Source organism: Lepus europaeus, chromosome 7 (assembly GCF_033115175.1).
Source record: "Lepus europaeus isolate LE1 chromosome 7, mLepTim1.pri, whole genome shotgun sequence".
Classification (NCBI taxonomy): Eukaryota; Metazoa; Chordata; class Mammalia; order Lagomorpha; family Leporidae; genus Lepus; species Lepus europaeus.
This window is the reverse complement of record NC_084833.1, coordinates 76,115,514-76,131,875: the sequence shown is the minus strand read 5'-3', so window position 1 is coordinate 76,131,875 and position 16,362 is coordinate 76,115,514. Positions and strand designations below refer to the sequence as shown.

Below are 16,362 nucleotides of genomic sequence, written 5' to 3'. Positions count from 1 at the left end.
GCTTATTCAGAGCCTATAGGTGATGGACTGACCCAACATAACCTAACAAAACTATTGAATTGCTAAATTCAGACTTGTTAAATTATATAGATCAAAGGATACAAATATTGAGTAAGAATTTTCACACTGTGAAGAAGGTTCTAAACAGCTAAAGGTCAATGAAAAAGTAGGCTTTTAAGTCATCTTTCCCAAAAGTATAAAAGATTCTATGCACTTTAGACCCAATTACCAAACAAGTTTTCTCTCCTAGGGAAAGCATCTAAGAACTTGAACAGCATGCAATCCATACTCTGAAACATGTAATTGTATATTCTAAATTTGCCACAAAAACCAAGGGCACTATGCCTTCATAAGTTTTAACATTAGTCTAGGGCTTAAACAGTTTTAACAACTATTCTGTGTATATGTGTGTAGCAAGGGGTTGTCACTTATTTTGAAGGCATAGCAATAACATTCAAGAAATAAAACATAACTTCCTAAAATGCATTTTTGGTACATGCATAAATTGTTAGCATATATGATAAAAATGCAGAAATGTTTTTAAAAAGCAAGGGGCCCGCAATGTGGCACAGCAGGTTTGTCAGCATTCCATATCAGAGCACCAGTCTGAATCCCAGCTACTCTGCTTCCAATCAGCTTCCTGCTAATGTGCCTGGGAAGGCAGCAGACAAAAGCCTGGGGTACTTGGGTCCCTGCTAACCCAGATGGAGTTCCTGGCTGTGGGCTTCAGGTTGGCCCAGATCTGGTTGTTGCAACCATTTGGATAGTGAACCTGTGAATGCAAGCACGCTTTCTCCTCTCTCTCTCTCGGCCACGCAGCCTTTGTAATTAATTGAAAACTACAAGAATTTGGTAAATGAGGACTCGGCATTTTTATAAATGGTGAAAACAGGGGCTTGTGTTGTAGTGCAGCGGGTAAAGCCACCACCTGCAATTCAGGCATCCCATATGGGCACCAGTTTGAGTCCTCGCTTCTCCACTTCTGATCCAGCTCCCTGCTACTGTGCCCAGGGAAAGCAGCGAAAGATGGCTCAAGTACTTGGGCCCCTGCCACCCATGTTGTAGACTGGATAAAGCTTCTGGCTCCTTCCTGGCTTCATCCTGGCTCAGCCCTGGTCATTGCAGCCATCTGCAGAGTGAAACAGTGCTATGAGAATTAACAGCAAAACTAATCTTCAAACAGTACTTTATACTGTGTGTGTCTGTGTGGGTGCAAACTGTGGAAATCTTTACTCAGTATAGAGTTGATCTTCTATATATAAAGATAATTAAAAATGAATCTTAATGAAGAATGGGATGGGAGAGGGAGTAGAAGATGGGATGGTTTGCAGGTGGGAGGGTGGTTATGGGGGGAAGAACCGTTATAATCCAAAAGTTTTCTATAAAAAAAAGAAAGATTGATCTCTCTTTTTCACTCTCTCACTCTCCCCCTCTCTCTCTCTCTGTTACTCTTTCAAATAAACAAATCTTTAAAAAAAAAAAAAACTGAAAAAAGAAAGATTCACTATTAAAAGGAACAGTACTTGTAAATATTGCTTCAATGCATCATACCATCTACATGACAACAGTCATCTTCCCCCATTTTACAATCATTGCCATGAATCCTACAGTGTGTGATATTAATATCCCTGTTTCTAAGAAAAACACTGTATATATGCGTATATATATATATAATCTACATATGATGTGAACATGGCAAAATGTTAAATCTCACAATTAAAAATAAATTTAAAAATTAAAATAGAAAATAAAGAAATACATAAAAACTGGAATAGTATATCTACATTTCAAAATGCTATGAGTAGATAGTGAATACAAATTTAAAATACATATAGACAGCTAGATGAAAAGAAGCTTCAGAGAAGATGCACAGAACAAGAGAATAAATATGATAAGCAAGAGGAATCAGTTCAGCAGTGCACATGGTATTTCAAATGAAAAGGCAAATTTATAAGGCCCATTTACATCTTAATTAAAAGCTTTCCCCAAACCAATTTCCCTTTAGAACTTCTCAATTTATAAGTAGGAACAAGTCTTCACACTGCCCCAATATCCTCTTAAGTCTTGTCCTTCCTAGTAAATGCTTCTAGAATTCTTCTTTCATTTCCTCTGACAGACCTGCCGAATATTTCCTCACTCTTGCACTCTTTGTGAGTTTATTCATTCATACCTATACTCATTCAGACCTTAGTGTAAGCACCTGCTAGAGTACCACACTAGGTTCTAAATATAGACCACCTTTCTAACAAGAGCTAGAGCTGTAGATCACAATTAATGCACTATTTCAATAACAACACCACTTCATTAGGGCCCTAATATGTGACAGTTACTATGCACACATACTTTTTCTTCTTTTTAAGTTCTTCTAACCCGATCTAAAAGATAAGTATAATTATTTTCTACAAAACAAAGAAACTAAGACTCTTATAGATGGGCCGGTGCCGTGGCTTAACAGGCTAATCCTCCGTCTTGCGGCGCCGGCATACCGGGTTCTAGTCCCGGTTGGGGCGCCGGAGTCTATCCTGGTTGCCCCTCTTCCAGGCCAGCTCTCTGCTATGGCCTGGGAAGGCAGTGGAGGATGGCCCAAGTGCTTGGGCCCTGCACCCGCATGGGAGACCAGGAGAAGCACCTGGCTCCTGGCTTGGGATCAGTGAGATGCGCAGTCCGCAGCGGCCATTGGAGGGTGAACCAATGGCAAAAAGGAAGACCTTTCTCTCTGTCTCTCTCTCACTATCCACTCTGCCTGTCCAAAAAAAAAAAAAAAAGACTCATATAGATGAATTTTTTCAAGATCACTCTGAGTAAATCGCAAGGCGGGATTCCAGGGGAGCTCTGACTCTTTTCATCATTGGCGAGTCTACTCCATCAGCTCCAAAACAATCATTTCAATCCAGTCTACCAAGTGCTTCCATATTTGTCATCTAAAGCTCCACTTTGTACTTGCAACCCCTTTGCTCAAAAGTAACCCCTCAGGGACTGGTGTTGTGGCACAGCAGGTAAAGCTGTCACCTGTAATGCCAGAATCTCATATGAGCACTGGTTCCTGTCCCAATTGCTCCACTTCTGATCCAGCTCCCTGTTAATGCACCTGGGAAAGCAGCACCTGGGAAAGTGCTTGGGCCCTTGTACTCACGTGGGAGACCAGATGAAAGTCTTGGCTCCTGGCTTTGGCCTGGCCCAGCCTGGTAGTTGTGGCCATTTAAAGAGTGAACTAGCAGATAGAAGCTCTGTGTGTGTGTATGTGTGTGTGTCTGTCTGTCTCACTCTCTCTCTCTAATTCTTTCAAATAAATATTTTAAAAATAAATAAATAACCCCTCAATGGCTCCTTTACCCTCACTTTAGCCCTTCAGTAAAAAAAAAAAAAAAAAAAAAAATCCAAGAACTGAATTCTGGTTTTCTTCCCTCACTAGCTCTACATCTTATAAATCATTTAATCTCTCTAAGTTTCAAACAGTTTTCTTACCTTTGAAATGGAAATAATATGAAATTGTGTAAAGATTAAAAAAGATCAAATATGGGGCCAGCTCTGTAATGGATGAAACTGCTATCTGTAGGCAGGCGCCCCATATGGGCACAGAATCAAATCCCAACTGCTCTACTTCCAATCCAGCTCCTTGTTACAGCCTGGGAAGGCAGTGGAGGGTTGCCCAAGTGCTAGGGCCCCTGCACCTGTGTGGGAAACCTGGTAGAAGCCCCTGGCTCCTGGATTCAGATTGGCCCAGCTCCAGTTGTTGAAGCTGATTGAAGAATGAACCAGTGGATGGAAGACCTCTCTCTCTGCCTCTGCCTCTAACTCTGCCTTTCAAATAAATAAGTAAATATTATTTTAAAAAAGATAAAATATGTAAAAGACTAAGCACAAAAATAATGAATAGGAGTTATCACTCAAAACTTGTAAATACACCATCTATTTTACATAATGCATGTATCAGTTTTCTTATAAAACCACTCAGATTTCTGCATCAATTCATATTATTTTCCCTCCCCTCCATCAAGAATAAGTACCCTATAAACATCTACTACATGGACCACCTTCTATTCATCTGTCTCTTCAAAGCTCAAGTCAAATGCTACTTCTTCCAAGCAGCCTTCATAACCACCATCAATGAATTTTGCTCCTAACTTAAGAGCTACCGGAAAATTCAGAAGAAAAAATTCATAATTATTCAAGACTTACTATAACTAGAAACTACGCAATATATCACCAATTCATTATTTCATTCAACTCTCACCAAGAAAGATAAAGTAACATACACAAAATCAAACAGTTGAGATTCAAATCAGGTATTCCTAATCCTTTGAAAAAGCCCAGCTGCTCTCACCACATCACGTTGCACCACAGATCATGGGAGTATACATTTAATCAAGAACTATTCAATACCTACAAAGAACATAGTTGCTGTATGTTCAAAGTAGCCCCACTCACATATACAACTGAAATCAAATGTCCTGAAATAATGCTTATCCTCAGTATCTGCAATGCACTCTAACATTTTCTATTATCTTCTATTTTGCTTAAAATAAAATCTAGTCAATTTCTACTGATTTTATTTTACAACCACTGTTGAGTAGCAACCCAAAGTTGGAAGTGTACTGTGTGAAGGGACAGACAGCCACCTGAGATGGAAAATTTACCCTCCAGAATATTCAATCTAGTTGAAGGCACAATAGTAAACACAACTCTTTTCCAGATCCCTCCATCCCACCTTATGTTGGTGCAACAGTAGAACCTAAATTCCTGTTGCTCCCCTGTCCTTTCTATTATAGAACTTAACCAATACATTGCCTAGGCTACAGATATAACACATAACAATGAATGAATGCAAGTGTGACAGGTTTTCAGAGATAAAAATTACACGGCACAAACTCTCACCTCCTAAATTAAAACCCTCTGAGGACAGGACCAATCATTTTGTATACTTGAATACAAGCATTCAATAATGTTGGTACATGTTCTGTCATTAAATAGAGATCTGAAACAGGCCACAAGTCATATGGAAAAGCAGATAACCATGAATCTTTGCCAGAGAAAGTCAAGGGAAACATCTCCTGCTCTAATACCAAAACTCTAACTGGCCTGCACTCTAGATCCTCACTATGCAAAAGGTGGCCCCTGTATGAGTTTGTAAGAAGTGCAGATGCTCTGGCTCCACCCAGACCTATTGAATCAGAACCTGTATTTTAACCAGATCCCCAGGAGACTGCTAACACTTATCAAAGTTTGAGAAGCACTGGTCTATATAATAAAATGAAACTAGCTTCTGCAATCTCAAAGAAAGTCATCTTCTCTTCCTGTTTATCTTTGTAATAAGTAATCAGACTTTTCAAGCAGTGCTACATAGATAGCCATAAAACTTTAAGATATATTAGATTATCCATTAAAATTAATACTTCAATAATTAATAAGAATTGATTATCCATTAGATACTGAATGGAACTTTTAAGTAACATAAAAAAATAAGATCTCTGCCTTCTTAGAACACAGACTCTGTAAGACAAGAAAATGAGACAATGAACTTCAGTGGTCAAGTAAATTTTTAATATCAAAGATGAGGTTACTGAAAACATCTTTAACAGTTCTCGATGTTAGGTGTACACATATTTCCAAGTAGTCTCTATTAATAGTCCTGCCTGTAAAATTGTGTAATACAAGGACCTAGTAATATAAAGTTATTATCTCCTAATCAATTACCTTCGTTGACTCAAGAACCAACCTTTAAATCACCACGAAAAAAATTTCAAACCAGGAGTCTATTTCGTGAACTTGGGGGAAAAAAAAACCCTCAAGCCACAATCTGAGACAAGTCTGCAGCCACAGGGACTTAGGATCAAACGTGCCGTTTGACGTGGGAAGGGGAATGGGGAAGATGAAGGGGGATTAGAGGAGGAAAGACCACAGAACGTTCTCATCGTCTCCCTGGCCTACAAACACCTCTCCATCACAAGGCAGTAGACAGAGTAGAAACAAACAAACAAAAATCCTCCGGCCCCTGGATTCAGGCTTTTCAGTGTCCTAAACTTAATCCTGAAAGTTGGGAGTCCATCTTCGTCCCAGCAACAGGCTTTCGGATGACAGCTCAGCCTCGGCTACCCCACCCCCTTCTCCGTAGAAGCAGGAAACTCCCCCACCCCCCACCTTCCGACCTCGCCGCAGAAGATCTGCCGCTCCCTTCCAAACCCACTGCGACCCTCCAGAGCGCAACCGGCCCGCGGCGAGTCCCCGACAGCCCGCGTGGGCGCCGACTGCACCCCCGAACCCATCCTCCACACCAAACTCGCCCTATGGGAGGCGCTGACGGGTCTCACCAAGTACAGGGGGGCATAGATCTTCAGGGACTCCTCCAGGGCGCCCCCGGTGATCTGCAGAAAAGAGACCCGGCAGGAAGGGTGCCAAGTGTGGCCAATCTCGTAGCAGTTATGAGGGATGGACTTGCTGAGGGCCGCCATGACGACGAGCAGCGCGAAGGACCGGGGAGGGGGAGAACCGGGGCTCCAGAGGGAGAGACGAGAGCACCCAACGGCCGCCCTCTCGCGGGGCGGGCAGCTGGAGGTGCGGAATGGAGGGGAAAGGTCACGCGAGCGGGGTTACTCTGGGCCAAAGTCCTCGGATGTTGAGCGCTCGGCGTATAGCAGCTCGAGGGGGCGGGACGCGCACGAGGGAGGAGGGGAGAGGCGGAGCGTGCGCGCTCCCCCTAGCGGACCTCCCCCCGCGGCGCGCTCCCGTGGCCTCGGCGCGCGCAGCCCCTCGGACGTCGGCCGGGCTCGGTGTGCGGAGGGTGTGGGGCCTTGGGTCCCGATCGCGCGCTTCCTGCGCGGGGGAAGCTGCTCGGGGCCGCGCCTGCTCCGCACAGCCGGCGCCGGAATGCGAGCGCTCTGGCGGGTTCGCAGAGGTAGGTGAAATGGTACTTCGGCCTCCGTCTCCTCCAAGCCCGCCAAGCGGCGCTGAGGGTCGTGGAAGCGGGATTGAATGTCTTTGTTGGGAGCTGGTGGACGAAGAGGGTGAGGAAGGCTCGGTACGATGGTCTTCCGCCTCCGCGGCGCAGGTAATGAACAGCTAAGGCTGCCTGCTGGTTCTATCCACCTGCTCCCTGTGGCTGGGCTTTCTAAACTCCATGGTGCCTGGGAAAGCTTGAAAAATGTGTTGGCTACGTTCACACACCTACTGGGGGGTGTCGTCGTGTCAAACCGTAAGCCACTGAGCGATTCTACCTGCAGCATCCTGGCATGAACCAAATGCTACCTGCAGCAGAGGCAGCAGTGGTGCCTCAGAACTTAACACCTGGGGAGAGGGCATAGCCAACGACTGACACACCAAGGCCTCTGAGGCACCTAAGCCCACTGAGTGTCAGTTTCCTGGCCCACTAGAACCTTCCAGCTCCTTTGGAATTCTAAATTCTATAGCTTCTTCAAGCAAGAACTTTCCACCTTACAGCAACCCGGTTCTGATCTTTTTCATTCATTCAATCCACAAATATTTACTGTGTCTTTACTGTTTCCCAGGCACTGTCTTAAGCCCTGAAGAGAGGCAGCTGTGAAGAGAGGCAGTTGCAAAATAGTTTATATTTTCATGAACGTAACATCCTGGAGGAAGAAGACACAAAATAAGCAAGAAAACAAGGCAATAGAAGATAGGTGTGAATTGCTTGAAGGATAAAAGGGAAATACTCAAATGAACAGTCCAGCAGTTAAGATGCCCAGCATCCTACATCCAAGTGTCCAGGTTCAGGTACTGGCTTTGCTCTGGATTCCAGCACCCTGCTATTCACACCCAGGCAGGGAAACACAAGTGTGTGATCTTTTTTATTGTTTGGACAAATGCCCAGCTAACATTTGGGGTTTCGTTAAGGGGCAAAATGGAAAGAATAGAAACTTGGGTCAACTAGCAGTGTCTGCCATAGTTCTATATCTCTGACTACCCAAACATCTGGGCATATCCTTCTTCCCACTGATAAATATACTTTCCCAGAGAAACGATCTGAAGTCCCACTAACTTCAAAGCCCAGGAGCTTCCTCAGGATCAGATGTAGCTCTCATGTTCAAGTTATCTCTCCCTTCACCATAATGAATATGCAATTGTGGACTAAGACAAGATTTCTTTTTAAGATCTACAGTTCGGAAAATGAGAGTATCATGAATACACAGCATAAATTTGTTGAAATTACAGGAATAGCCATACAGATATATCCTACTTCAATAATAAATTTCTGGGAATCTGATATTCCACTGTAAAATCTAAATAAGAGCCTATATTTAAATGCAAAAAATAAAACATAATACACCCAAAAATTCTTAACAGATATTTGAAATAAAGTAAAATATAGTTAACAAATAATCATGTTAGGATGTACAATACCTTGAAGAATAGCATTTTAACCACCAAACAATGAATACGGCTGCTGTCAGTTGCTTCTGAATGAGGTAGCTATTGCAGTTTTCATGTCTCATAATAATTTTAAGTTTACCACGTGGCGTAGCAAGCATGTACCAATAGCTAAGAAAATATGAAAATTACAAGTAAAACCAAATAGCTTATTTAATTACTATTCAATGAAGACTTGAAGCTTAACAGAATTTAAGGAGAGATAACAATTACTGTTCTCTCTGATGCCAAAGGTGACAGTGCTGATGAGTTGGGTGTCAAAGGGACAATTTTTTTTAAACTCTGAGGTTCAAAGAAAAGGGTATTCTGTCCTTTCTAGTGCTGCTGTAGAAACTCCAGAACAGGAAGATGATGATAAATCCTCAGGGAAGGGATAGGCCTTCGTCCTAGCATTTAAGACACCTGCATCCCACATCAAAGTGCCTGGGTTTGACCCCTGGCTCCAGCCCCTGCTCCCTGCTAATGTACATTCTCTTGTAGGGCTGAAAGGGTCTAGAAAGAACAGCTTTAAATATTTCTACAATCTTAACAAAAAAATCTTAAAGCTGCAACTAGATGTAAGTTTCCTCGTAAGCATATGCCTTAATTTCAGAACCTTTTCCATGTGAAAAAACTGGGAACCAAAACATTCATTTTTAACTCAAATGTTATAAATTCTTTATATTTCCTCCAAAGTCTACTTTAAAATTAACAATTCCTTTTGTATCTCATATCTTATCATGCAGTTTTTAAAAAGTCAGTTTGCACTTTCAACTTCCTGCCTGGAAATTTCCTTAACCAAATGGACAGGCTTGTTGGATTTTTTTTTTTTTCTATTTTCCACATTTAGCAGGCAATAGTATTTACCAACTGTCCTCTACTACATAGCAAGTATGGCTTTTTATTCACCCTAAACCTTCAAGGATTGCACAGATTACTCTCAAGAAAACTTAGAAAATATGCAAGTGCACTGATTATAGAATTCCTAGTGTTTCTATTAGTTTGAAGATATATCAGTACATAGAATCTATAACTAAGGACATCATCCTCCCCCAATTCAGAGTCTCTATCACTCCAGTCACAGAATTTGAAAATTAAAGACTTTTGATCATTCTTTTGGAGGAAAAATACAAAACCAACATGTGATAGGTAAGAGTAGGTGTATGCAAGGAATGCCTCAGAGGTCAAGCACATCTGTCTAAACAGTTAAATTAATGCAGTAGCACATCTAATGAAGAAAAGAGTGTTGATGGGATTGGAAGCAAGAAAAGGAAAATCCACTGGAGCACTTCAGGTACATGCCTGGGAGTAAAAACTGTAGCCCAACAGCCTCAAGTGTTCTGTACTCCCCAACAAAATGGTCTCTACTATGAAACGAATTTACAGGCTGACTTGGGAAAATGTCATTAAACGTTTGACTCATCTGAGAACAGGTGCACTGAATAGACTTACTATGGTTAGGTTTCTCATGCAGGTCTGTTTTGACTATAGACTGGGTGTGATGGTGGTAACAGATATCCCCATTTGTATGAGAGGGTTTTTTTTTTTCACTTCATCATTTAATAAATTCTCAGTTTGATTTATGCATTCATTTATAAGCCTGTTTTGTGTCATTTAGCCTGTGAGAGAGAGGGCCTCCCTTGGTGTGCTGCCAAAGTCATGATTCTGGCCCTGGCAGTGTGGAGGTGATGAATTCTGTATGAGCCAAGAAAGCTAAGGCTGTTCTGAGATGCCAAATGCACCCCTAAATCTCAGGGGGCTTAAAATAAGAAAGGTTTATTTGGTGCTTACACAAAGTCCAAAACAAGTTGACTAGTTTTTCAAGGCATTCTTCCAAGTAGTGATTCAGTTATACAGCTGCCTCCATCTTTATTGGACCTTCAAGTGTTGTATTTTGTTGTTGTTATCCCTTTGTGTGTGTGTATGTGTGTGTGCATAATTGTTGGTTGTTGTGCATAGTAGCATGAACAGCTTTGATGATTTTTAAAATTTGCTTGACTCTTTAAGTTTATTTATATTTATTTGAAAGAGAGAGAAAGAATCTTTCATCTGTTGATTCACTCCCCAAATGCCCTCAACAGCCAGGACTAGACCAAGCCAAAGCCAGGAGCTAGGAACTCCATCTGGGTCTACCACGTGGGTGTCAGGAACACAAGTACTTGAGCCATCATTCTGCTGTCTCCCATGATGTACATTGAAACTGTTTTGGAAATGGAGATGAAACTATGTCCCAGACACTCTGATATGGCATGCAGGTGTCTCAAATGGTGGCTTAACCTGCCATACCACAATGCCCACTCCTTGACTTTGCTTCACTCTTGAAAGAATTATCCAGATTAAGAAAAGGAGTATTTCCACCAGTCCACAATTTTCTTGTCCCATTCCCAATTAATACACACACAGACAGAGACAATTACCAGTATGACTTCTAGCAACATACCTTCATTCTACCTCTTCCTGAAATTTAGTTTAATGCATGAATACATTCAACATTATTATCTGGCTTCCTTCACTCAACATGTGTGCATGTTAATATGTTATAGATTTAGTTCATTTCTTTGCTGTGTTATATTCGATTATATGAATATGTCCTTCTAGGACATTTTGATTATTGCAAATTTAATGCTATTATAAATAAACCAAAAATGAATATTATTTTACTTGTCTTTTTATAGGCATATGCTTTTGTATCTCTTGGTCATATAACTGAAAGTGGAGGTTTTAGGCAATGAGCACATGTTTATCAATTTTAGTAGATATTGGTAATGATTGCTTTTACTTTTAAGGTTAGATCTCTAACTGGTTAACATTATTACATTTCCTTACTTTCTATTTTCAGACCCTACTCACATGTGCACGACCTAACTTTAAGAGAGGATGGGAAATATAGTCTTCCTATGTGAACAAAAACTATAGATGAAATGAGGTTCATTAAGCATTTGGCATCACTTCCACCACAAACACCAACCTCCAGGTAAGATCATGTTAACAACTAGGTAATGTCATAACTGATTCTCTTTCACCCTTGTGGATGCATAACTTTCTTTTGTATAAATGAATTAATGTGGGGCCAGGGTTGTGGTGTAATGGTAAAGCTACCACCTGTGGTGCTGGCATCAAATGTGGGCACAAGTTCAAGTCCCTGCTGCTCCACTTCTGATCCAGCTCCCTTTGCAGCCATCTGGGGCATGAACCAGCAGATGAAAGCTCGCTCACTCTCTCTCTCTCTCTTTTTAGATAAGTAAATAGATCTTTAAAAATAAATAAATGAATGAACTAATGTAAGCTGGTCATCACATACTTATGTATTTTTAATAAACCTTCCTTTCATACTAAGTTCCTTGAAGGCAAGATCTATTTCTGATATATCATTTTTCTCCTCTGTACCATGTAGTACAGTGCCTTGCATATAGAACATATTTACTTTGTAATGAATAAATAAAGACTTTGTAGAAGAGAAATTTAAAGCACTGTACTTACCTCCTTAAAAAGAAAGCAACAGGGGCAGGCATTGTGGCACAGTGGCTTAAGCCCCCAGTTGGGACACCCACATCCCATATCAGAGTGCCTGGTTCAAGTCCTGCCTACTCTGTGCTTCTGATCCAGCTTCCTGCTATTGCACCTGGGATACAGCTATTAATAGCTAAAGTGACTGAATTCCTGCCCCTATGTGAGACACCGACATGGAGTTCTGGTCTCCTGGTTTGGGCCTGTCCCAGCCTTGTCTGGTGTAGGCACTTGGAAAGTGAATCAGCACATGGAAGATTTCTCTCTCTGTCATTCTGCCTTTCAAATAAGCAAATAATTTTTTTAAAAAGAAAGGAAAACTTATCACTTATGATTTCACAATCATTTCCTTATTTTTATTTTTACTTCCTTAACTCTCCTCTTAAAGCTCTTTGTTTCTTGCATCATTTATCATCATTATATATTCCCTCAGCACCTGACATACATTTCAAGGGAATGAATGGCTAACTCCATAAAGAACTTTTGGCTTATGGTTCCAAATCTATCGGTTCTAGAAATGGCCTTTTAATAATATTGGGACCATGTTAGTCTGGCTGAAGTCAGAAACTTACAAGCTTCTCATCTTCCCAAGCTCTCCATGAGCCCAAAAACTATCCATAAGCCCCACAATTCTTCCATCTCTGCCAGTTGTTAGAGTTCTAGGATATGTGATGGATGTGATTTATTTGGGACTGGGTGATTGAATTCATGGAAAACAGATAAATTCTTATTGTCTTTCATCCACTTTGGGTTTCAGTTATCCTAAATTTTATTTTTTATAATAAATTATTATTTTTTTCAGACTATAAAAAAGTCAATCACTTAGTACTCTGCCTTTCATCAACTTAAATTGTGTCATTTGCTCCCAAGCACAGGGCCCCCTTCTTCCCTTATCTGAAGCCTCTGCCAAACATAGCTACAATGTCTTATTTGTTGACTTTATTGTAACTCTGAAGCAATTGCTTATCGTGGGATGTAGCAATATTCTCAGACTTCTTATCTAGACCCTCCTGTGTCCTTTCTTAATGAAACTTTCATAATTCCTTGGAAAATCTGTACATGGCATGCAGTACCAGTGTTTTATTTTTCTTTGTGAAGGTTCTACTACTGTTTTTTATAGCAATATTTTTTGAAACTGTGTAAAACAACTACAAGTACTTTGACAGCAGGGACCATTTCTTGTATTTCTGTATGTGACAGATGGAGCTCATAGTAGGTTATCAGCATAATCTTTTAAAAGAAATGCATCATTTTTAAGCACTAAGAAATTTAAGACAATCTATCTGCCCATGTAAATGGTGATATATAAATTATTGTACATCTGTATTATGAAATGAAAATAGTCAAAAGAGTAAGGTAGTTCTGCATGTGTCAATACTGAAGGAAATTCATGATACTCCATTGAATGAGAAATAGAATGAGCTCGTTGTTTTAACAACAAAAGATATCTGTATATATATATATATATATATATTTGTGTACATGTTTGCACAGTCATTGAAAATGTATAGGAGAATACAAAATAAATAAAAGATAAAGCAGAGCTCTTTCACCTTTTACTTTTTAAAAGTTTGTTTATTTTTATTTATTTGAAGGGCAGAGTAACCGAGAGAGAGAGAGAGAGAGAGAGGTCTTCCATTTGCTGGTTTACTCCCCAAAGACCCACAATGGCTGGGACTGGGCTAGGCTTAAGCCAGGAGCCAAGAGAGAGAGAGAGAGAGAGAGAGAGAGAGAGAGATAGGTCTTCCATTTGCTGGTTTACTCCCCAAAGACCCACAATGGCTGGGACTGGGCTAGGCTTAAGCCAGGAGCCAAGAACTCCATCTGGGTCTCCCAGGTGAGTACCTGCTGCCTTCAAGGATGCACATCTTCGAGAAGCTGGATCAGAAGCAAAGGTGAAACTTGATTGAGGCACTACAGTATGGGATGCAGACATCCCAAGCAGTGACTTAACTTGCTGTGGCACAGTACCCATCCCTCACTTTTTACTTTATATATTACTTTAATTTTTTCCAACTAGTATTCATTATATTTCATTCTAACCCTTCTTTTTGGCTTAATTTTTTTCTTGTTAGAGTTTATTTTTAGGCCATGAATGCTAATCATTCCAAATCCTTAATATCTGAAAATTCTATTATTTTACCCTAACTCTACCTCAAACAAATGATAATTGGTTACGTGTAGAATTATAAATTCAAAATAAAATTTCCTTTGCATTTAAGCATATCTGTCATTTTCTTTTGTTGATAGACATCCAATGTTATTGATTCTTCTTCCTTCATGGCTTATTGTATCTTTTTATTCTGATAATCTCTAGGATTTTCTTTTTATCTCTTATGTTTTACGATGTATTTCTAGTCATATTTATTTATTTCATTTTCATACCTGTATTAGCTTTTCATTAATGCAGTGAAACACATAAGGGAGCTAACTTTATAAAAAGAAAGGGTTTATTTAGGTCACAGGTTTGGAGGTTGAAGTCCAAGATTAGACAGCCCCACTGGGCAGTGGATGGTGGTGATGGAACTCATGCAGAAAAAGAATCACATGGTAAGCCAAGAAATAGAGTGGCTGGGCCCAGCACAAGGGCTCATGAGAATTGCTTTCTAAGGGTGTACCCCCAAAGAGCTAAGGGTCTCCTGATATGCCCATCTTTTTTTTTTTTTTTTTTTTTTTTTTTGACAGGCAGAGTTAGTGAGAGAGAGACAGGGAGAAAGCTCTTCCTTCCGTTGGTTCACCCCCAAAAAGGCCACTATGGCCGGCGCGCTGCGCCAATCCAAAGCCAGGAGCCAGGTGCTTCCTCCTGGTCTCCCATGCAGGTGCAAGGTGCAGGGCCCAAGGACTTGGGCCATCCTCCACTGCCTTCCTGGGCCACAGCAGAGAGCTGTACTGAAAGAGGAGCAACCGGGACAGAACCGGTGCCCCAACCAGGACTAGAACCCAGAGCACCGGTACCGCAGGCGGAGGATTAGCCTACTGAGCTGCGGCACCGGCCAATATGCCTATCTTCTAAACACCATAATTGGATCACATTTCTACCCTCTTAGTACCATTAGCTTATGATTTTGAGGTTTAAACATCTGTGAGAGTTTAGGGCAAAACCATATCCAAACTATAGTAGTATTGTTATGCTAGCATTTAATAAAATCTTTTTTAATTTAAGAGAGAAAGAAAAAGAGAGAGAAATCTTCCATCTACCAGTTCATTCCACAAATTCCTCCATCCAGGGATGGGATAGGCCAAAGCTAGGAGACAGGAACTCCATCTGGCTCTCCAAGTGGGTGACTGAGTGGGTGACTAAGTACCTGAGCTATTATCTCTACTTCCCAGGGTACCCATTATCAGGAAACTGGAATCAGAAGCAGAGCCAGGACCCAAACCCAGGCACTCTGATACGGAATTCAGGCATTCCAAGTGGCATTTTAACTGCTACACCAAGCATTCACCTCATAGTGAACTCTTTTAATCTGAAGTATCACTTCTCTTTCAGTTCTAAAATATTAAAATATTGCATTTCCTTTGTTCTTGGGAAATCTAGAAATTCTGCTAGATTAGAGGGGCTTTTTATATTTATTTGGTTGAAACACAGAGAGGTAGAGAGAGGGAGAGGGAGAGAGAGAGAGAGAGAGAGAGAAATATCTTCTATCTGCTGGTTAATTCCCCAAAAGGCCACATTGGCCAGAGCTGGGCCAGGCTGAAATCAGGAGCCAAGAGCTTCATCCGGGTATCTCACGGGGGTGGAGGGTCCCGAGGACTTGGGCCATCTCCCACTGCTTTCCTGCTGCATTAGCAGGGAGCTAGGTCAGAAGTAGCTCAGCCCGTACTCAAACCGGTGCCTATATGGGATGCCGGCAGTGCAGCCAGTGTTTTAACCCACTACGCCACAGTGCTAGGGCTTAGATAAAAGCTTTTTAACCTGGGAGTCTGTGTCTAGAATTAATGGAGTCTGTGAACGTGAACAATTACATGTTTATTTTTACCAAACCCTAACTAAATGTAATATTTTCTACCATTTGTATATAGGCAACAAAACAGAGTATTATTGTCAGTGTCTGTGACATTACCACCAATAAAAATCATAGGTAGTTTCATATTATAATTATGGAAGTTATCTCAAAAAGGATAGTAAACAAACTAAGACCTTGATATTTAATTTATTGATGATATTTATCACAAAGTTTTAATATTTTGATAACTCCATTTCAACATAATTGATTTCTTTTGTAGTCTTCTGTAGTTTGCTTTATGTATTTAAAGTTATTGTTATACGAAGAGAAAATTCACTAAATTTCCAAAAAGATCCAGGGCAAGAAAACATTTTTTTTTTTTTGACAGATAGAGTTAGGCAGTGAGAGAGAGAGACAGAGAGAAAGGTCTTCCTTCCATTGGTTTACCCCCCAAATGGCCGCTACAGGCAGCAGGCTGTGCTGGTCCAAAGCCAGGAGCCAGGTGCTTCCTCCTGGTGCAGGGTCCAAGCACCTGGGCCATCCTCCT

The 16,362-nt window shown here is 40.9% G+C and overlaps 1 protein-coding gene and 1 long non-coding RNA gene across 7 annotated transcripts in view; one reads left to right on the top strand and one right to left on the bottom strand.

Moving 5' to 3' along the window:
* The window catches only part of TMEM135 (transmembrane protein 135), a 305,852-nt gene extending 299,216 nt beyond the window's left edge, over window positions 1–6,636 (bottom strand). For all 3 annotated transcript variants that reach the window (XM_062196847.1, XM_062196849.1, XM_062196848.1), the window contains exon 1: window positions 6,309–6,636. In XM_062196847.1, the coding sequence (XP_062052831.1) occupies window positions 6,309–6,449 (141 nt within the window). In that variant the 5' untranslated portion in view covers window positions 6,450–6,636. The remainder of the gene's footprint in view (window positions 1–6,308) is intronic.
* Window positions 6,637–6,737: 101 nt separating this feature from the next.
* LOC133763333 (uncharacterized) overlaps window positions 6,738–16,362 on the top strand; it is a 49,768-nt gene continuing 40,143 nt past the window's right edge. For 3 of the 4 annotated variants that reach the window (XR_009866396.1, XR_009866395.1, XR_009866394.1), the window contains exons 1-3: window positions 6,738–6,892; window positions 7,503–7,728; window positions 11,201–11,335. This is a non-coding gene — a long non-coding RNA (uncharacterized LOC133763333). Of the gene's footprint in view, window positions 6,893–6,955; window positions 7,046–7,502; window positions 7,729–11,200; window positions 11,336–16,362 lie in introns of those variants that run through there. The other variant, XR_009866397.1, reaches the window with a different exon arrangement.